Below are 23,512 nucleotides of genomic sequence, written 5' to 3'. Positions count from 1 at the left end.
ATGTATTTATTTTATATTTGTTGACTGGGATAGTCCGACTGGATACATGTCCATTTTCAGTGGAGGCCTGGGGAGAAAAGCTCCAAGGTCAGCAATTTAGATAAAAAAAAAACTATACAGTAATTGCAATAGTTAACATATCTAAGCAAGCAGTTAAGTTTAAGATACAATATTTACAGAAGTTACATTCATAGGCAAATTATAGAATGTTCCAGGGTTAAAGAAAATCCTGAGAGTAGGTCAACATTAAGTAACAAAAGTCAGCTAGAAATACTGTTATTACCTCAAACAGTAAGTTACAGATGTAATATATACAGTGGTTACATACTTAAACACATTTAGAGTTAAACAAAGTAAAGGTCAGGATATTGCCACAGGTAAGCTAAAAATTGCTGTTTTTGTCTCATTGTCAAGGAGAGTTAGTCAGGTTTGCTGCATTGGCATAGCCAGTTTAGTGTCAGATGTTGTTTGAGTCGAGTCTTGAATTGACTCAGGGAGTTGAGAAAAGTAATTTCGGTTGGGAGAGAGTTCTGGGATCTGCCTACAGAGTTTGTGAAGAGACAGTCACTGGCAGAGTTATTAGTTTTGATAGTCTGGACTAGTAATTAATTAGTGGATCGAAGAGGTCGGGGATTATGATAGGGGGTCATAATATTATTAACAGCAGGAGTGTTGTCTGGATTGTAAAGGATTTTATGAGCTGAGCAGTAATCATGAGGTTATACTGGATCAAGCTGGGTAATTCTAGCCACCCAAGCTGGTTTAGGTGAGTACAATGATGAGTCCTATAAGGCAAGCCAGTGGCAAATCTGGCAATATGGTTATAGCAGATAGTTTGTTAAGGACAGATTGGTTTACATTGGAGAGTATCGGGGATGCATACAGAAGAGTTGAAAGTAGGTGAGAGCAAGCTATAGCACATCTAGCAGGAGAGATTAAGAAGGCTTTTATTCTGTAAAGAGGCCCTAGTTTTTTATTGATGGTCTTAATGGACTAACATGTAGGTCGAATTTAAGATTAGTATCAATGATAACATCTAACAGTTTTGTAGAGGAGTCTGGGGAGATTATTGTGCCATTGTTGGATTTAATGGTAAAAGTGAATTCAGTAGACCTGTGTGTTGGTGAGAAAAGCAACAGTTTGTTTTTTTTGGGATTTAGGATTAGACGACGACCAGAAAGCCAGTTTTCAATTGTGTTAAAGGTGGATTGTGTAGCTGACCACAGTTCATTTGGAGATGTGGCCGAGTAAATCAGGATGGAGTCATCAGCGTATTGGACACAACTGATTTTAGGTATAGCAGAATAGAGGTCGTTAATGAAGATGGAGACTAGAAAGGGCCCTAGTATGGATTCCTGGGGTATACCTAGTGGGTTGGGTAGGAGTTTAGAAAGTTTGTTTTATCAAAAAAAAAGATAGCCTGCTGTCTCTCATTCAGATAAGACTGGAACCACTGAATGACTGTAGTATCTAGACAGAAAGTTTTCAGGGTGTGGATTAGTAACTGATCCACCATATCAAATGCCTTGGAGAGATCCAAGAAGAGGGCAGACAATATGGTATTGTTATTGCAATTATGGTTTATGGTATTGGAGAAGGCTAGAAGGGCTGAAGTAGTGCTATGGTGAGGTTGGAAGCCATGCTAGGAATCTGCCATGAGGTTATTCTGAGTTAGGTGATGCATCAGTTGTCTATGGATACATTTTTCCATAATTTTTGCAAGTGGGGATAGTATTGCTATTGGCCTATAACTGGATATGTCAGTAGAGCTACCTCCTTTGTGAGGTGGGATTACACAGGATATTTTCAAAATAGAAGGGCTTTTGGCCACTGCTATTGTTCAACTGATTAGTATCAAGATGGCGTAGGCAATGGCATTGGCTGCTATTTGTAGATACTTGGCAGGGAGTTTGCCAGCGAAGAGTGTATATGGTTTTAGTTTTTTAATCACGGTATGGATGAGTGAGGTGGCAACTGTTTGGAATTTAAATGTAGGTTGGTTTCTGGGGATGTTACTTTCATAGCAAGGGGGGCAGGAGGGTAATTGGATCACTAGAGCTTGAATAGTCTCACTAAAGAAATGGTTAAAACTATCGGAGATTTCCTCAGAAGGTTTATTGATGGTAGCTGCAGGGACTGGGGTGGAAGTTTGTCCAGGATGTAATAGTTTATTTAAACCTGCCCACAACTTCTGAGGCTTGTTTTGATTTATTTCCTGTAGTTTATAGTAATAGCTTTTTTTTGTCTTGTAGATTTTTTTTTATTGTTGTTCCTTATTTGCCTATATTTAATGTGATCTTGGGGGTCTTTAGTAGTTCACCATAATGCCCATGCCTTGTTTCTAAGGGTGATATTTAGTTTAGATTCTATGGACAGCCATTGTGCAGTTCTTGCCTTAGTTCTTGTCAAGCGAACGGGTGCATGAGAATCAAGGATTTCTAGGAATTTGTTGTTAAAGTATGCGACTGCTTCATCTAAGGGGAGGTGTTTTAGAACTGACCATTTACATGAGTTAAGCTCTTGTCGGAATTTGGTGGGGTTAAAGTATTTTTTTGTTTCTTACCATTCTAAGTAAGGGTTGTTGGGGGTTGATGGCTTTGTGCTTAATAATATAGGTGAGCAGGTGATCGCTTAGGACATCAGAGGTGTACAATTGGGGATGGCTATTTATAAGTACCCAATCAAGTATGCTATCTTTTTGGTTCAGTTTTCCTATCCTGGTAAGGGTTGTGATGATTTGTGAGAATGCATGCAGGTTAACATAGGTGGTTGGGGAGTCTGAGGAACAGGTATTTCAGTCTATGTTAAGGTCTCAGAGGAGTATGGTTTCTTGGGGTAGTGACATGTTAGCCAGTGAAGGGTATCTTCAAGTGTAACTACATTATTACCTGGGAGAATGTACATACAGATGATATAACTACATTTATTTTTATTAATTTGTAGTTTGGTGGCAAGAATCTCTGAGTTATTAATTTGAGGTGGTTGTATAGCTTCAGTGGTGGCGTTCAATGTAGATTTATATAGAACAGCTACCCAAAAAGATTTGTTTCAGCCTGTTGTTCACAGGAATAAGGTGTCCCTTCCTGCAATAAACTTAGACACTATCCAGAATAACAGGATGTGTGTTCTCCTGCATTTTTCAAAGGATCCAACTTTGAAACTCAAATGTTTGTCAATATTTAGTGTCTTCAATCCTCATTGGTTTCCAAAAACAACAGATTTTATTAAGAACAGACCAAAAATACGAGGCAATAACCTGGACATTCTTAGAAAATCTGGACAGCTGAGAGGCACGATGTAACAGACTGTGTTAAGCTGCTTTTTTGATAGTAAACGTTATGTGCTTTACTACTTTGAAAACCAACAAAACACTTAGATTTTTTCTGTAGCTAGCAGTACATGGAGCACATAAAGCTCCATGCAGTACAAGGAATTATGAATGTGTTACTGAACATAACCTAATATTATACATTCTTGACAGGGATCCCAAGATTCACTTCTCAAGCTTCGCTCTTGAGGTGAGTTTCTTGGTATCCATGTCTTGAACACATAATATGAAGATTATGATTGGTGACCCGATTATAATCTTCTGTATTATATAATTTAGTCATCTTACTGTTATCATACATGACCAATACACATTTGAAGTCTTTATAAAGTCCAAAACAGTGTTGTTTTTAATGAAGGGTATTGAATTATATTAATTATTGTGGCTCCTATCAGAATATTGGGATTCTGACATATATTTTGAAGGAATGGTAGTACCTTACTAAGGTCTAGCCACTTAATCAAATGTTGAAATGCTGAAACAAACAGTGAACGCATATTATAAACATAAGGAGCAGGAGTTTCTTTTTACTGAAGCCATACTGTACTAACAGAGTACAGTCATAATATGTTGATTAATTCATAGTAAATATTGGACCAAAGTAGAAATCATTACACGTTAGAGCTATTTTTACAGCTTTTAGCAACCTGCTTGATTTATTATCATGATAGTAAATGAGCAGTTAGGAAGTTTGACATCTCCATTTCTGTTCTGAAGTGGATAACTTAGTATAGCATATTTCTTGCAGATTTGGGTGACCAAATAAATATGTCTAACTAAAATGTTATCATGTTAAAAGTCTTGATGGAAATACAGGACAGTTTAAAATAGCAAAAAAACATGGAAAGATAACTATCTTTAAGTCAGATATTTTTGACAAAATGAAAATGTCACTGTCAGCCCTTCTTATCATAATGTTTCAAATGCGATCTCAACATTTTAAAATATTATTATGATTATATTCAGATGTGTTTTGGGAGTAACAGACCCCTATACATATTTTGGATTATATTTATAGGCAACAGTTTGCAGGACTAGAGGGTTTATGAATGAAAAGTTTTCAAATAGATAAAATAAGATTGAGTCACATTTAATGTGTAATTTGTATTGTAATTTATACTAGATAATTTGGAATATATATTAATGGTGTTCAGAACTGGTATAATATTCGATGAATGGGACAGAAAGTAAATGATCATATCATCTGCAAATGCAACGAAGAGGGCTGTAACCCAAATAATTGTGGGAATCTTTTTTTTTTTTGATTTTGACATATTTTTCCCAAACTTGGACATACACTTGAAAAGGAAATTACAATCTACTCAGCTGAATGTGTCTATTGCAAATGCAAAAAGATATGGCTTTTATGATTATTTTAAGTATGTAAAGATAATCTACGGTTAATGTTTAATCAAGAGTTTGCTGGGTGGTTAGAAAACCTGACTGATAAGTAGAAATTATTTTGGGTAAGATTTTTATGGACAAAATATGCTAATCTATAATGTATTATCTACATTTATTAGAGCTATGGTTATATGAAGTAAAATATTACAGATGCCATGAAACTAAACGTCATTTATGAACTCAGATACATAATTTTACATAGAATTTCTGAGTATTTATTGTAACATTCTGAGGGGAAGCCACCAGGTCCTGGAGCTGACAGACAGCGTGTCTTAATTATTCCATTTTGAGAATGGCTTACAAGTAGTATAACAAGATCAGATTTAATCTGGAGGAAAAAAGAGCAATAATGAACACATGAATGCAAAAAAAAAAACAGATTTAGTGGAAGTAGCACTGTGGTAGACATCACAATACAAAATAAGGAAGACCTCTTGGGTATTTCTGTTTTGATCACACCATTACCACTTCTAATTTCAGAAATATTAGTAGAGGGCTTTTGAATTTTAATAACACTGACAAAATTATTTTAAGGTGTCTTAGTACACTGTGAATAATTAGCTAGCATTCTGCCTTCAAACCAGGATTACTGGGAAGAATAAATTATGTTTAATTCTGACTGTATTTACATAATAATAATGTCATGATATTTAGCTGATAAACTACTCTGTAATAGTCTAAGTTTGTTGAGAATTTCCTTCTGAATGATTCTGAATTTTAAGAACCGTAACTTGAATTAAAGTAGGCATCTGGAGTTCTGCTTTGAGCACTGTTCATTGTATATTAGTTTTAATTAAAGTCCCCCTATTTTATTTTCAGTCTTTTACCCAATTTATTAGTTTTCTCTACATTTAGTTATTGGATGTATGATTTGGTTCCCATTTCCAAGCCAAACTACTTTCAAGAAGGAAGAAACAAACTACCAAACAAACTTTCAAGTGGTCTAAGAAAAAACGTCATTCAGTGACCACATTTTATAGCATTACTAGTTTTTATGAATATAAGATAGAAGTTTATTGTAAGCAATATTCTATACAATGCTGAAAACGTATAGATTTTGATGACGGATTATGCGATCTGAAAATGGTCTAAAATTCACATGAAATCTGCAAGCCTAGAATCATATTAGAATTTAAATGATACAGATTAAGTTTGACAGATGTCTCCTCATAATGATGAATCACAGTGTTCGGGTGAATTTGTCTCATCAAATAATGAAATAGTAATTTGAAGACCAAACTGAGTATGGACACAATGCTTATTGCCAAAGGTTGATATAGAGTAGAAATATTTACATTAACTTAGGTTTGTGTAATCTGTTATCAGTGTACACTATATAATATTATCTTGCTTAGGGAGTCTATATTTTAATTTACTATTTTGAGTTCACATGATCGTTTGACCAAAGCAACTACCTCAATTTATTTTTATGTTGTTCACAGGAATAAGGTGTCCCTTCCTGCAATAAACTTAGACACTATCCAGAATAACAGGATGTGTGTTCTCCTGCATTTTCTAAAGGATCCAACTTTGACACTCAAGTGTTTGTCAATATTTAGTGTCTTCAATCCTCATTGGTTTCCAAAAACAACAGATTTTATTAAGAACAGACCAAAAATACGAGGCAATAACCTGGACATTCTTAGAAAATCTGGACAGCTGAGAGGCACAATGTAACAGACTGTGTTAAGCTGCTTTTTTGATAGTAAACATTATGTGCTTTACTACTTTGAAAGCCAGCAAAACACTTAGATTTTTTCTATAGCTAGCAGTACATGAAGCACATAAAGCTCCATGCAGTACAAGGAATTATGATTGTGTTACTGAACATAACCTAATATTATACATTCTTGACAGGGATCCCTAGATTCACTTCTCAAGCTTCGCTCTTGAGATGAATTTCTTGGTATCCATATCTTGAACACATAATATGAAGATTATGATTGGTGACCTGATTATAATCTTCTGTATTATATAATTTAGTCAGCCTACTGTTATCATACATGACCAATACACATTTAAAGTCTTTATAAAGTCCAAAACAGTGTTGTTTTTAATGAAGGGTATTGAATTATATTTATTATTGTGGCTCCTATCAGAATATTGGGATTCTGACATATATTTTGAAGGAATGGTAGTACCTTACTAAGGTCTAGCCACTTAATCAAATGTTGAAATGCTGAAACAAACAGTGAACGCATATTATAAACTAAGGAGCAGGAGTTTCTTTTTATTGAAGCCATAGTGTACTAACAAAGTACAGTCATAATATGTTGATTAATTCATAGTAAATATTGGACCAAAGCAGAAATCATTACACGATAGAGCTATTTTTACAGCTTTTAGCAACCTGTTTGATTTATTATCATGATAGTAAATGAGCAGTTAGGAAGTTTGACATCACCATTTCTGTTTTGAAGTGGATAACTTAGTATAGGATATTCTTGCAGATTTGGGTGACCAAATAAATATGTCTAACTAAAACATTATCATGTTAAAAGTCCTGATGGAAATATAGGACAGTTTAAAACAGCAAAAAACATGGAAAGATAACTATCTTTAAGTCTGACATTTTTGACAAAATGAAAATGTCACTGTCAGCCCTTCTTATCATAATGTTTCAAATGCGATCTCAACATTTTAAAATATTATTATGATTATATTTAGATATGTTTTGGGAGTAACAGACCCCTATATATATTTTGGATTATATTTATAGGCAACAGTTTGCAGGACTAGAGGGTTTATGAATGAAAAGTTTTCAAATAGATAAAATATGATTGATTCACATTTAATGTATAATTTGTATTGTAATTTATACTAGATAATTTGGAATATATATTAATGGTGTTCAGAATTGGTATAATATTAGATGAATGGGACAGAAAGTAAATGATCATATCATCTGCAAATGCAACAAAGTGGGTTGTAACCCAAATAATTGTGGGAATCTTTTTTTTTTTTTTTTGATTTTGACATTAAATAACATATATTTTTCCCAAACTTGGACATACACTTGAAAAGGAAATTACAATCTACTCAGCTGAATGTGTCTATTGCAAATGCAAAAAGATATGGCTTTTATGATTATTTTAAGTATGTAAAGATAATCTGCGGTTAATGTTTAATCAATAGTTTGCTGGGTGGTTAGAAAGCCTGACTGATAAGTAGAAATTATTTTGGGTAAGATTTTTATGGACAAAATATGCTAATCTATAATGCATTATCTACATTTATTAGAGCTATGGTTATATGAAGTAAAATATTACAGATGCCATGAAACTAAACGTCATTTATGAACTCAGATACAGAATTTGACACAGAATTTCTGAGTATTTATTGTAACATTCTGAGGGGAAGCCACCAGGTCCTGGAGCTGACAGACAGCGTGTCTTAATTATTCCATTTTGAGAATGGCTTACAAGTGGTATAACAAGATCAGATTTAATCTGGAGGAAAAAAAGAGCAATAATGAACACATGAATGCAAAAAAAAAAACAGGTTTAGTGGAAGTAGCACTGTGGTAGACATCACAATACAAAATAAGGAAGACCTCTTGGGTATTTCTGTTTTGATCACACCATTACCACTTCTAATTTCAGAAATATTAGTAGAGGGCTTTTGAATTTTAATAACACTGACAAAATTATTTGAAGGTGTCTTAGTACACTGTGAATAATTAGCTAGCATTCTGCCTTCAAACCAGGATTACTGGGAAGAATATATTATGTTTAATTCTGACTGTATTTACATAATAATAATGTCATGATATTTAGCTGATAAACTACTCTGTAATAGTCTAAGTTTGTTGAAAATTTCCTTCTTCTGAATGATTCTGCATTTTAAGAACTGTAACTTGAATTAAAGTAGGCATCTGGAGTTCTGCTTTGAGCACTGTTCATTGTATATCAGTTTTAATTAAAGTCCCCCTATTTTATTTTCAGTATTTTACCCAATTTACTAGTTTTCTCTACATTTAGTTATTGGTGTATGATTTGGTTCCCATTTCCAAGCCAAACTTGCACTACTTTCAAGAAGGAAGAAACAAACTACCAACCGAACTTTCAAGTGGTCTAAGAAAAAACGTGGTTCAATGACCACATTTTATGGCATTACTAGTTTTTTTATGAATATAAGAAGTTTATTGTAAGCAATATTCTATACAATGCTGAAAATGTATAGATTTTGATGAAGGATTAAGTGATCTGAAAACTGTCTAAAATTCACATGAAATCTGCAAGCCTAGAATCATATTAGAATTTAAATGATACAGATGAAGTTTGACAGATGTCTCCTCATAATGATGAATCACAGTGTTCCGGTGAATTTGTCTCATCAAATAATGAAATAGTAATTTGAAGACCAAACTGAGTGTGGACACAATGCTTACTGCCAAAGGTTGATATAGAGTAGAAATATTTACATTAACTTAGGCTTGTGTAATCTGTTATCAGTGTACACTATATAATATTATCTTGCTTAGGGAGTCTATATTTGAATTTACTATTTTGAGTTCACATGATCGTTTGACCAAAGTAACTACCTCAATTTATTTTTATGTAGTCCCATAATATAATATTATTACAGTTTTCATTAATGTCATTCCATTGGTTTGTCAACATATCCATCTCATGAATGAAGGAAGACTGGGCCTTGGATTTGTAAAATAAATGTAAAACTTTTTTTATTCACTATTGCATCCGATTTGTGTTTCAAATCTCCATTCTATCTCCTGGGATCTTATAACTAATATATAACTAATGATGGGTAAAGGCAGTAAAATCTGAAATGTACTGCACTATAAATACTCACTTGCTGGGATAAAGTAGCAAACTGGACAAATAAAAACTTCCGTGGATGTTAGGTCAAACACTTTCCAGACCATGCTTCAAACCTAATCTCTAACCCTTATTCTGAGAAGAGCTTAAATTAATTTGAAAAAAAAATGCCATAAAGACATCAACCCAACCTGTGGTGTCTGATGAATCAGACAAAACTGTTTTGAACACCAATATTGTTTAAGAACATCGTTACATAGCAAAAAAAGGGAGAAGAAAAAAGACATTAAAAATTACTTGAAAATGACAGAACTGCACTAGTCTTCAAAATAAAAGTTTACAACCAAATATAAATTCTGTCATTTTTTTTGTCAAAATGTCTTTGTAAACATCAAATGTTCAGAGATATTTATTAATATATTAAAAAAGAAGTAATGTGCTCACCATAATGTTCCATTTGTGTTGTCCATTTTCCAACTCAGCCCCTTTCTATAGCCCTAGGATCCAATTCTCAAGTTCCTCCCTTACCCATCATGCCTCATTCCCCAGACTACCTCAGATCGAGTTTGTTACTAGCACAGGATAGAATGTCTATCTCTATATACAGATCAGAAACAGAAAAATATTCAGGAACTCAAACAGTGACTGAATTCCTATAGACATATATGTCAGGTGTTCCACAGTTATGGACAGGGGGAAGGAGGGGGGAAGGTTGAGGAAGAATGAAAATGGACAACTCGGATTGAACATTATGGTGAGTACTTAACTTCTTTATCTGATGTTGTCATTTTTATTCGGTCCTCAACCCATGGTACAGAGTGCTCAGCTACAGTGACCTTGGGTGGCCCTTATGGAAGAATATTCCGAGCACTGTGGAACCAAAGGCAGTTCTATTTCTAGAAACAATATTCAATTTGTAATGTGCGACAAATGTATGGGAGTTTGACCAAGTAGCAGCCTCACAAATGTCCTCAATTGAAACTCTGGACCAGAAGGCTTGAGATGTAGACATAGATCTAGTAGAATGAGCTTTGACATGCTTAGGTAGAGGAATACCATTGGAAGAATATACATGAAATATGCAATCTGTAATCCATTTAGCCAAAGGGATTTTGGACAGTGGCCTTCCAATTCTAACATTTGAAAAGGAGACAAACAGCTGGTCAGTTTTTGGAAAAGATTTTGTTCTATCTAGATAAAAATGTAGCTGTCTATGAACATCTAGAAGATTAAGAGTATGTTCACCCATGTTTTGGAAATTGGGGAAGAAAACTGGTAGGTTGATGACCTGATTGATATTGTTTTCGGAGGCAACTTTGGGCAAAAAGGAAGGGTATGCAAGGTCACTCTATCTTTATGAAAAATTAAATATGGGGGTTTGGATGACAATGCTTGTAATTCACATATCCTTCTAGCCAAAGTGCTAGCTACCAAAAATGCAGTTTTCCAGGAAAGATATTTTAAGTCTACTTTGGCTGAATGTTCAAATGGGTGTTGGACAAGAGCTTGTAACATCACAGTTAAGTCCCAAGCAGGGGTGGGGTCCTTTATAGGAAGTCTAAGTAAAAAAGTACCCCTGAGGAAGGTCTTACATGGTTTAGATAAAGCAAGAGAAGATGAATTGTCCCCAGTGTGATAATTTGAGATGGGTGCCAGTTGCACCTTAATAGTAGAAAAACTTGCCCTGTTGTGGAAAAGTGAAGCACGAAAGTCTAGAACTGCAGGGATAAGAGCTGTAAAAGAGTCCAAATGTTTTTGGTGAGCCCATATCAAAATCTCTTACATTTACTTTTATAGATTTTTCTGGTAGAAGCTTTATGTGGGGATATTAAAATCTTCTGAACTGATAAGGAAAGACTGGTGTTTCTAGCTATCCCTGTTTTTGGAGAAACCATGCAGTTAGTTTTAGCTCTGGCAGATCTGGGTGAGTCTGCCCTGATGGGTGGGACAGTAGAGAGATCTGAATGCAGTTCCAACATCCATGGAGGGCATACTAAATGAGACTAAAGAAAGGGGAACCAGACCTGTTGAGGCCAAAAGGGAGCAATGTGGATCACCTTGCTCTTCAACCTCTAAGCTTTCTGAAGAAACTTGGGTATGAGGGGTAGTGGAGATTAAGCATAAAGAAGACCAGAGAGCCAAACACAGACTTGAGCATCTCTCGGTGACTGCCCCTGAGGAGTGATCAGGGCAAAAAACCTGCTGCATTTGTTGTTGAAGGGCGAAGCAAAGAGGTCACAGGAGGGTTGACCCCACTTATGAAAAATCATGTTTACAACTGATTGGTTTAGAGACCACTCTTGAGGTATCAGGATAACTCTGCTGAGCCTGTCCACCAGAATGTTGGTCTTCCCCAGGAAGTGGTTGGAAGCGATCGCCCATTGCCAAACTCTCACTGCTTCTCGGCATTGTGGGTAAGATCTGGTTCCTCCCTGCTTGTTGATGTACCATACCACAATATAATGTCCATTTCTATCTTAATAGTTCCTAGGGGGAGAAAGCGCTGATGTGCTTGCAATGCTAAAAGCACTGCTCTCATCTCTAGGACACTGATATGCAAATTGGTCTCTTGTGTCGATCACTTGCCTTGGACTGTCTGACCCAGGTAATGCCCCCCCAATCCCAGCTAGGAAATGTCCATGGTCAATGTGGTGTTGGAGGGAGGAAGAATAAAAGGAAGTCCTTGTTTGACTTCTTCTGAGTGGTGCCACCACAAAAGCGAGTCCCTGCACACTCCTGACAATTTGATTGGGTGATTGAGCAGATAGAAGTGTAAAGACCATTGAACCACCAGAGTCCATTGAAGGATTCATATGTAAGCATGTGTTGGAATCAAGATTATCATGGCAGCCATTGAACCTAATGCTCTGAGGACTAGACTTGCTGGGAATGCCCAGAATTTGCTAGATATGCGATCTTAAGGTGGATATCCTGTCCGGTGGCAGGTAGGCTAGACAAATGGCTGTGTCTAAGTGTGCTCCTATAATGTCTATCAACTGTACAGGATTTAGCTGTGACTTCTGCATGTTGATTGTGATGCCCAAAGTAGGGCTATGTCTAGTAGATAGTCCCTGGTTTGTAGTAGTAGATTCCTGGTTGATGTGGTCAGGAGCCAGTTGTCTAGGTAAGGAAACATGTTGAATCCATGCAGTCTCAAGTGGGTTGCTACTATCTCCATGCATTTGGTGAACATCCTGGAGGCTGTGGTAAGACCAAAGGGGAGTATTAAGAATTGATAATGACTGGCCCCAAGTCGGAACTGGAGAAACCTTCTGGAGCACCTGTTCATTTTGATATAATAGCACATGTCCTGAAGGTTGATTGAGCACATCCAGTCGTCCTTAGAATGGACTGAACCATGACCATCTGAAACTCTGAACTGTTTATTGATTTGTTTAGGAATGTTAGGTCCAAGATTTGTATCAGGTCCCCTGGCTTCTTTGGCTCTAAACAAATCCCATATCTAATTTGGTCTGGTGGGACTTCCAGGATCTTTTTTTTCTAGCAGCTTTTTAATCTGTAATGCTGCTTCCTCCCTCTGATTGGGTGGAACAGCAGGAAGATTTTTCCTTGGTTTTGGTATTTGGAAAAATGAAATGAAACATCTTCTGCATATGATCATTTGCAACCAACGATCATTTGTGACAGTTAACCAGGCTTCTGGGTACAGGGATAAACACCCCCGACTGCCTCCAGACAGGGAGAGTTGGGTAACCTCTCAGGAGTGCTGAAAGAATCTATCTAAGAAGAAATCCCGAGATCCTTGATTTTGCGGATGCTCTCTTCCATTTGGGTGGCATCTACCATTACAGTTGTTTCCCCCTCTGCCTCTGGGGGAAAAAAAAATCTCCTTGTGATTCCACTATGCTGGTTCCTGGAGAAAGGTCTCTGTGAGGTTAAAAACAGATTCTGATGGCAGACAAGGTCTTTCCATGTTTCCCACTATGGGAGAGTGTCTCTTTAATAGTGGAAAAAAAATGAGGAACCATCAAAAGGAGCATTAATGAAGGATGCCTTGAAAGGTTCCACAAAGTCACAAAGTTGCATCCAGGCATGAAGCCTTATAGCAATACCTGAACTGGCAGCCCTTGAGGTACCCTCTGCAGCATGAGAGATTAGCCTTACGAACACTTTACAAACAGAATGAAAGGTGGCCAATCTAGAGGAAAGGGTTTTCCGTTCCTCTGCAGACATGGACCCTGGGGCAGAACTAGAGAGTTCCTTAATTAATCCCTCTGTAATCTGGTGAAGTCTGCCAGGTAGTTCAGAGATCACAATGCGAAGGTCATTGGTGCGTACACCCAATTCCCAAATTTGGTGAAGGATTTCAAGAATTCTTCCAAAAGAGACAACTTCAGGTGGAGATCTTGGGGACATTTCCCCCCTCATCGAAGTCAGTGTCTTCAGTGATGGATTCCTGGGGAAATCCAGGTGCCTCCTTTTGTACTGTCTTCAAGGAGGGACCTCCTCAGTGGGATGCTCTGGGGAGGTATCAGAAGAGATGGGGAGCTCCAAAACTAGAGCTGATTGGAAGCTCTTCTGGGCTTGCTGTCATCAAGGAGGTAGAAGAGAAGACTCAGGCACAGGATCCAAAGCAGGGGTGGGACATGGATCGAAGAATGTGAGAGTCAGGACTCTTCTAGGTAGAGACAGAAACCTCTCCACCACCTCAAAGGCAGAAAAGACCTGCTGATGTTGATGGCAGTCTCTCTGGAGCCGAATCACCCAGAGCAGACAACCTCAGAGGTCCACAGATCTTCCACTCTCAGGGGTGAGTCATTGCAGAGCTGTCGAATGCTGAAGCTCCAAGATGAAGCAGCGGCTCCAAAAACTTAGCTGAAGTCAACCCCTCAGATCTGACATAGAGCCTTTGGCCCAAGAGCCACTCTGCTCAGGCACTGTTGGAGCCAAGCAGGTCAGGGAGCTGGTTGGAGTAAAAGTGATAGGTACTGTCAGATTTGATGTCTTGACTCATAGGGCCTTGGATCCTAGGACTCCAAAGCAAGTGGTGGAATCAGTGAAGGAGCAACTGGAACAAAGGCAAATGGATAGCTCACAGATCTGGATAGGGATGGAGCTGGCAAAATCCCATCTGGATTTGTGTCCTGAGAAATTTCCTCATCATTCTATCAACTTCAGCTTCTGAAAGACTGTGGGAAGACCTTATGGATGAGGAGGTGGAGAAAGGCCTGGAAGATCTTTTAGGAAAATGCTGGGGCCCAGTAGATCCATGTGTTATGGGGACCAGCTCTGCAATAACAGGAGAAACAGTTGCAGCCAGTGTAGGATCTGAAGTCTTCAGATACAAGATCTTTTGAATCTTTTTTGGCAGTTCACCCATAGGTAGTGGAGAAGCCTTATCCAGAGAATGCTTACAGTGTTCTCTGGATTCTTTTGATTTCATGGGGGTTTGAGCTCCTGAAGAAGTTCCAAGGGAAGAAGCTGAAAAAGGCAGAAGACCTTTAAGTATTAATTTATTTTGCCTGTCACTTATAGCATGTTGGTTAAAACCCATGCAAATGGAGCAAGAGGATTCCAAATGCTTTGGGCCTAAGCAGTAAACGTACTCCCTGTGAGGATCAGATTGAGGAATCTTGTGCCCACATGAAGTGCATTTTTTAAAACCAACCAGTTTATCACAAATCTTAAAACTCTAAGAAAAGTATAAATATAGCTTATATATAGTTTTTTTATAGTAGGGTAAGGGTGGCTAGAAAGAAGAAAAAGGAGGAATTAGCAGACTAAATAACACCCAAAAACTTGCTAACCCACAAGGAGGTCAAGATAGTCACAATCTGATCCATCTTGATGAGCAGTGTGACATTGCTACTCTGGGCTAGTAATCAAGGAGCCTGAATCCTATCTATCTGTCTCCCTCCAGGTCCTCAGTAAGACTTCCCACTAGTACAGCTGCAGGGTTAGGACTTCAGCCGAGTGTCTAAGCCAAGTCCTCCACCACTTTCTCTGTGAAACCAGTACTTCATGTCCCTGCTCCAAGTAGCTGACACGCACACACACTTTGAAATTTGATTTACACACACACACACACACACACACACACACACACACACACACACACACACACACACACACACACACACACACACACCTGGGAAGCACAGGTTTACTAGCTATGCCCCATTCTGCCCAAACTATAAGGCAGTTATCACTTCCACCAGACCCTACAAAGCCAGCTACCTAAGGCTCTTGCAAGGATGCCCAATTATACTGAGTGATATTAATACTAATACAAATGGTAATGTTGACCAAACAGCAAAGCTTTCAGGAGTTGCCAGAGTTATCACCAAATAAATATATGCAAATACTCTCAAAACGTAAATATTTTTCTAAAAGGACCAGCCACAATGAAAAGTTTAAATATATTTAATAATAAATAATAAAGGAACATGAACATACTAAATATTTATTTACAGGAAACACCGTAGTTTCAGCCATAGGAAATATTAAAAATAACACAGCTAAAAAGATTCACACAGTTACAGAAAAACAATGCTTAACTATTCTCATTATATTTTCCTAACTGATTTAGAGAATTATTATCCCTGGTCACTCACTAGTGCAAGGAAAGATGAAGTGGGTGAGTGGTCCTTGTTGTCAGATCCAACACAGAATACAGAATACTAACAGCAAAATCCTACTAATAGCTAAATATTATTTCTGGCTTATAGAATGACATCACACACATCTGGTCATCTGACTCTGCTTCCCGCACTATCCCTCATCACTAGATGCTGCAAAGTTTTTTGCACCTACAGTCAATAATACATACACAAGATCAATGCTCAGATCTAGTCCAGCTACTGGAAGTTATAAAACCATTTTAACACTTCTGCTCCTCCTACAGGGCTACTAAGCCAGGATTCTTGCAGATGTTCCATCTCTAGCTTCATTCAAAACTGTGAGATAACATTCTTATGCCCTAGTCCTAATAGTTTAATTTTCTTACTATTTTTTGAAGTTTGAGATTAACCTCTTCTCTTCCAGTATCCTCTGTCAAAACATATACATTTAATTTAGTTACAATAATGCATGTACATTTCTTTTCTTTCCAGCAGGGTACACTGTTGATACATTTTAACTCAAGAAGCTTTCCAAATACATTTTTCAACAGAAGCATCTGTACAAATTAGTTTGATATACAAATGACATATAATTCTTTACAAAATTCCATCTAGCTGTGTTGGCATATGTTATATATTCATTGCCCTACTTCTCCTGACATGGCTGGCACTACTTCCTATTGTCACAAGTGGCAAACGAGATCTGAGGTAATCTTGGAGAATGAAGAATTATGGGTAAGGGAGGAGCTTGAGAATCCGATCCTAGGGCTATAGAAAAAGACTGAATTGGAGCTGAGGTTTGGATCTGACCCACAGGTTGAGGAATGAATGAAAATGGCAACATCAGCTCACAGAATAATGTCTACATAAACCACAGTAAAACATGTACAAGTAAACAGCATGCATGTTTAACAAGCCAGTATGTGTTGGCAGTTAGTAAAATGAAACTCAGAAATAACCAGCTGTCCCTGAGCATAACTAAATGTGCACTTGAAGTTTTTTTTTACTCTTTGTTCATGTATATTTCTCAAAAAATATAAATTCCTAGATAGTAAATTTCTCTTTTAATAGAACTCTTATGACACTGAATAAGAATAAGAAAACTGTGGGTTCCACTGGCTAAAAAAAAAAGAGTAGAGTTGTCTTCTAAAAAGGAGTTGGTTTGAAATACATTAATAAGGATTAGTAGTGCCATGGTGGTGCAGTGGTAGCGTTGTCGTCTCACAGCAAGAGGTTCTCCTGTTTGATTCTTGGCTGGAGTGCCTTCTGTGTGGACTCTGTATGTCCTCCCTGTGGTTGACTGGTGTTTGAAAGATATGCGTGAATGGGTGTGCCTTTGTTGAAGGTTGGGTGCTGGGCTGGCACCTTGGCACTGTAAAAATCAACTGTCAATCATTAGTGGACTGGAGTTCTGCTGTGGTGACGCCTAACTGAGAAAAGCCAAAAAAAGAACAAGTTAAATTGGCTTGCAGAATGTACTAAGAGTTCCTGATGAGGTGTAGAAAGAAAGTACTGCATAATGCATAAAGCAGTCTGCACTACATATGCCCATATGCTCCCAGGGCTTTTTCAGTAATCATGTGTTTCACATAGGAAAATAAATAGTAATAACATATTATGCCCGGGATTAAAGTAATACTGTATTTAAGTCACTGTCATACAGATCAAATGTACCGAATTCCTCAGAATTTACTGGTTTTGAGGGCAAAATAATGGGATGCCATGTATTTCTGAGTGGCCCCTTCAATTCACAATTTCTTGTTTTATTTTTTTACAATTTTAAAGTATGGCTGATGTCATCACATCATCGCTATCGTATCCCGCAACATCATCAACATGGAGGAGCACGTGTGATGATGTCAGCCATGCTTTAAAAGTGTTGGACTCTCAGAGATTTAAAAAAAAAAAACAAAAAAAACTTCAGTTGTTTTCAGCCACAACGCACTCTTGACTTGCAGCACTGCAGCATCCCAGCAGCCAACCAATGAGGACATTGCTTCAATGCAATGATAAACCTGGGCCCCAAGAGGACTACTGTAGTTGTAGTAATCACAATCTGCCTCCTGAATGGTTCTTGTCTTGCCTTGTCTCTGAGTCAGAGATAGCTGTAAAGTTTTATGAGGGCCTCTTTAAAAGTTTGGGTGTTTATGAAATTGAGAATGGTAAAAAGTTTAGTCATTTATTTGCCTTTTTCCTGTTTTTATGGAAGAGTGTTGGATTTGGTTTATTACATAGATTCATAGGTTAGTACTAGGCTAAGTGCCATTGCAAGCCTAGCTAATTATCCCCTGTGAGACTCAAATCCTGCACCTTGTGTTTGTAAGGCAAACACCTTAACCATTAGGCCACTCTCCCAACTGCTTTCATTATGTAGTACTCGGTGGTCCCAATCAGAGAGTAACAAGAAACTTCTGGTTTACTTTTGAGATATTTACATTTTGATGAGAAAACACATAAACACGAACCAGGATAAAGTATCCCCTTCAAAAAGTCAAAAAAATCCAAAAGTCATATGAAGAGGATACATCAGGACAATCAAAGCCAACCAATATCCAGATAAGAACTTTTACTAAAGCAGATCTAAAATGAGTGAGAGCTTTCACGTCTCCTGGACGTTTCATCAGACTTAATTGAACATCATTAGAATATAGCTTTATATAGTAGCCAAATAACTCCTATTGGAGAAACAATGTAATGTTTCAAACAAAGACAATTAGTTGTTAAAGGAGAAATACAGTGTTGATAAACCACTTTGTTATTGATAAATACTACTTACTTTCTATAATCAACGTATAAACATATACAGAAAAGTGACAAATATAAACAATTTCAAAAGTGCCTGCGCTTATCAGAATTTAATATAAGAAATGAATAAATAAATATAAAAAATATAAAAATACACATACTATTGAAACATTTTAAAAATTTTGTGTAGTTAAAAGCTTACTATTTATGCTTAAAAGGCCTATCTGCCAAAAAAGGTCTCAAAGAAATTTTATCATTAAGACCATGGCCTCTATCAGCTGCTAGCTTAAGTATCCATTTAATCTCTCTCTTCTCCACATTATTACGTATACTTCCTAGCCTTTCAGTATTATAAACATGTTCCAATACTAGAAAACTGAAAGTATGTGTGCTGTCTCTATGTAGCACATGATTTGCTAGTGCATTAGTCTCATCCTCTCTAAGGGAGCGCATTAGGGAACATATTTATGCCATCAACAAAGAGGATGTGACTAATGCACTAATACAACTCCAAAACTGCCATACCTAGGAGAAAAGGGAATATTCTGAAAAATGGCCATCTCAGACTTGATATATATAAGTCTGCTTTTTCGGCCACTCAGTATCCATGTTTTGGGACTTGCACTACCAGATCCTGACATTTCAAATAGTTACCAGATCAGGTTAATTACAAATAACAATTTTCAACCACTGGCTGGATAATACAAATCTAGAAAGATAAATTGAATTTATAGAGTTAAAAAAAAACAAATAAGTCTACACAATGTTTCTTAACTTGGGATAAAACAGTAATGCAGTATGTTTTAAATTGTGTGTTTATGGTAAGATACTGTGTACTGTAAGAGGCACTGGTTCCTGCTTAACTTGGGATACAACAGTAATGCAGTATGGTTTAAATTGTGTGTTTACGGTAAGATACTGTGTACTGTAAGAGGCACTGGTTCCTGCTTAACTTGGGATACAACAGTAATGCAGTATGGTTTAAATTGTGTGTTTACGGTAAGATACTGTGTACTGTAAGAGGCACTGGTTCCTGCTTCCTGTACTTTACAGACTGTGGTACATTATTCTCTTCTACAAACTAATGCACGTTCTTTGATACAGCCACTACAAGTTCTGCATTGCAGCCTCACTTCGTGTTGAGCCTTACTCTTACTTCCACCATCAGGACAAAATGGAAAAAACTTTCTACTGAAGCCTTGTAAGTTAGCAATTCTGTTTTCATTAATCAATGCTCATTGTTTATTGTCGCATACCTCTACTTAGCTACATTGTTGTGATCTGCAGGAGCTCTCTTTCAAGACAGATACTTGTTCAGTTTCTTGAAGTCAAACATGAATAAATAAAATATAGGCAGCTTGGCTTACCAGCATTCAAGGAATAGAAGCAACTTGCTAGCAATCATATATTTTATTAAATGAGCAAGAAGATAGAGATAATAAATATGTGAGATTAAAACTACACAAGGCTTACCAAAATTTTCACCTCCCCATATATCCATTTCACTGTCATACTTTCCTAGATGGTTGAACCAGGATTTGTCAATAACAAATAGTCCTCCTGCAATAACTGGAGTCCTGTTAAAAGAAAGTTTTTAATATTAGCAGACAATATTAAGAAAAATAGTATCTACTTCTTACTACAAACAAATTTAATAATGTTCTGTACCGCAGATATCATGTATACACACAGGCAGATATACCAGGAAAAATTCTACATACAAAAAGTTCAGTTTATATTCTTAATATGCTGTTTTATAAACAAGTCTATACCATGATTGTGATACATCCAGTATTACCCAAAGATCATTAACTACAAAGAAATGTGAATGGTTAAGCTTTCTAATTTTGCAAGCAACTTTCAGTCTTATTCACAGAAAATAAATACTAACTACATTACGCAAAATCATCTGCTTTTTGAAAAAAAATGCAATCAATTAGCCATCATCTTGCATCTTTTGATGTCAGTTAAAAAGGAATACTTAGAAACAAAACATTACTTGATGGCCATATCACTCAAAAAGTAAGCAATCTGCCTCAGCCACCACAGTAAACACTCAGAAACACTGCATTAAAAACACCAGTCGATTCTGGAGCTAAGGATCTCGATAAGCTAAATGCAGCATATCATCTTAGACATGTTTTGATGCAAATAAAAGTTAAACAGTTATGCAAAACATAAACCTGACTGAGGTCCAGATCATGCAAAACATAAACCAGACCAAGGTCCAGGTCATGCAAAACATAAACCAGATCAAGGTCCAAAATGATATCCTTCAGAAGGGACTCACGGAAACAGATAGCTGGTGCCAGAGCCATGGCCTGAAGTTAAACGCCAAAAAATGTATAGTCATACCCTTTGGGAAAAAAACAAGGTAAGCTAGCTACCATATAGGTGGCAATCCAGCACAGAAGAGGGTATCAGGACCAGGACCCCAGGAACAGTGGCCTTCAGTTTGACACTTTTTGCTACAGTGCGTTAAAGATCTTCTATTAAAGATCCTTCACCAAAGGATTCACATCCAGATCCAGTGGATTCACATTTCCCTCTGTACTCTTCACTGTTCCCAGTACTCTTCAGTTATCAGACCAATGGTGGGTTCAATGCCCCATATCTCACATATCTCACCCGACATCTGCCCCAAGTGGAGAGACCCCCAAGTAAAATCTGTCATATGTTGCCAGATTCCAAAATCTGTCATATGTTGCCAGATTGAAACCGTATTCCAAGCACAGAGGTGACATCCGCCTGGAGGCCATGTCCAACCCCATACAAGGAATTAATGGACATGCTCCACCTCAAAAATCCAAAACCCAAAAACCACAAGAGCACCAACCTTTAAGAAACTATATACTTAAATAATAGCAGGAGATAAATGGATACTCATAGATTTATCATGCTGTGGAATCCCTGTCCTATGAATAAATCCCGGTCCATGGCAGCTGTCTGGCAGAGCACCTGACCTGTTGTTGGGAGATCGAGGAGAATGGATGGGGAAGAAGTCGTAGGTTTAGTCACTGAATCATCTCTGTGTCACTGCTGCACAGCAACACAACACTAATGGGGGGTTAGTTTTTTTTCATATAAAGTTGGTAAAAAAGCTTAAAAGAAGCTTGCTTATAAATGCCTTACCTACCTATGCAGCTGCACTCAATGTATTCCTTTTAATACTCTTACTATAGTGCAGAATAACTTCCATGTAAGGTAAAAAGGCTGAAAAAGAAGCAAATGCCCTTGGCAGACACAAATCACAAGGAAATCACAAGGACACAAATGAAACAGAAAAAAGCTATGAATGCAATTGAAGACTATGTGCAATCTGGTATGCTGGCAAGACTTCCTTACCGACAGAAAAGCGTATAGAATTAGTATAAATACTGTCAGATTCATATGTTTGTCTTTTGGCTTTTCCCGGTAAGGGGTCGCCACAGCAGAACTCCGGTCCACTAATGATTGGCAGTAGATTTTTATGAAATGCCGAGGTGCCAGCTAGACGCCCAACCTTCAACGAAGGCATGCCCATTTACGCAGGCATGTCTTTCGAACGCTACCCAATCACGGGGAGGACATGCAGACTCCACACAGAAGGCACTCCCAAGCCAAGCCGAGAATTGAATGGGAGAACCTCTTGCTGTGAGGTAACAATGCTACCACCGTACCACCGTGGCATATACTGTCAGATTCATATGCATTATGAAAAAATACAATCTAGCTATCTCAGACTTTTTGGCAAGCCTTCAGAGACCTAACTGTTGATTCATCCAATAGCTCATTCCCTAATTACAAGCCTCCGTCAACATAATTAGCAAGCATATCACTGTGATGGTGGCAGCAACAGGAATCTATGTTGCCAGTGCAAATTAGACTACCTTCCTTATGACCAGACCCACCTTCTACTTCAAGGGACATAACTCAAGAACAGTGTGTAATATCTTACAAAAAATCTACAGGCTAATTTTATATACTGCTACAATACTTTGAAAGTTATTTATCATGTACATAGGTTCATAGGTGTAAGGCTAGCTATACAACCCAAATGTATCCCACCAATTATTATGTCTTAGAAGTTATTTCAAGGGGTGTATGTTAGCTAGGGTGTGATGTAATGGCTTCCTTTGTCTGAAACAGTAGTGTCATGACAGGGGTGAATTTCTGATTCCTCATCCACTGGTTCAGGTTACGCTTAAATACAGTTAAGGTTAAGGCTGTTTCGCGTGGATGGGAATGTCTATTCCAGAGAATGGGAATTCTCTATGAGACATTCCTGTCCTTCCAACATGTCCTATTTATGTCATAAGCAAAGTTTAGGTCCTTAGATCTCACAGTTCTGATGCTGATCATTCAGCAGATATGCAAATGTTCCATCAGAACGTGACCTAAGGATGTCTTGTTTGTCTAGCATAGGTCATCTCTCAGCAGTTTGTAGGAAACAGAGTATACAGATAGTACTGCAATCTGTATAGAACATTATGTTTACGGCCTCTATTCTTTTTGAGAGGAACCTCTGTGGATGTCCTAGTTGTTGCACGTGCCAGGTCATGCATATACCAAAGGGGCATTATACTCAATGATGGGTCTGGCGACAGCCAAATACAGTGACAAAATGACCTCTCTGAACCTAGATGCCATCCTATTACTTATAAGGTAAGCAATACAGTATGAGCTTCTTTCTACCA

General features: G+C 37.4%; 1 protein-coding gene across 1 annotated transcript in view; it reads right to left on the bottom strand.

Moving 5' to 3' along the window:
• Positions 1-23,512, bottom strand: part of GALNT14 (polypeptide N-acetylgalactosaminyltransferase 14) — a 3,768,866-nt gene that overhangs the window by 907,166 nt on the left and 2,838,188 nt on the right. Inside the window, exon 9 of the mRNA XM_044058899.1 lies at positions 20,310-20,413. Within this exon, the coding sequence (XP_043914834.1) occupies positions 20,310-20,413 (104 nt within the window). The remainder of the gene's footprint in view (positions 1-20,309; positions 20,414-23,512) is intronic.

Source organism: Protopterus annectens, chromosome 1.part2 (genome assembly GCF_019279795.1).
Source record: "Protopterus annectens isolate FY-2018-M chromosome 1.part2, PAN1.0, whole genome shotgun sequence".
NCBI lineage: Eukaryota > Metazoa > Chordata > Ceratodontiformes > Protopteridae > Protopterus > Protopterus annectens.
Note: the sequence above shows the minus strand (reverse complement) of the source record. Positions and strands in the feature narration are given on the sequence as shown.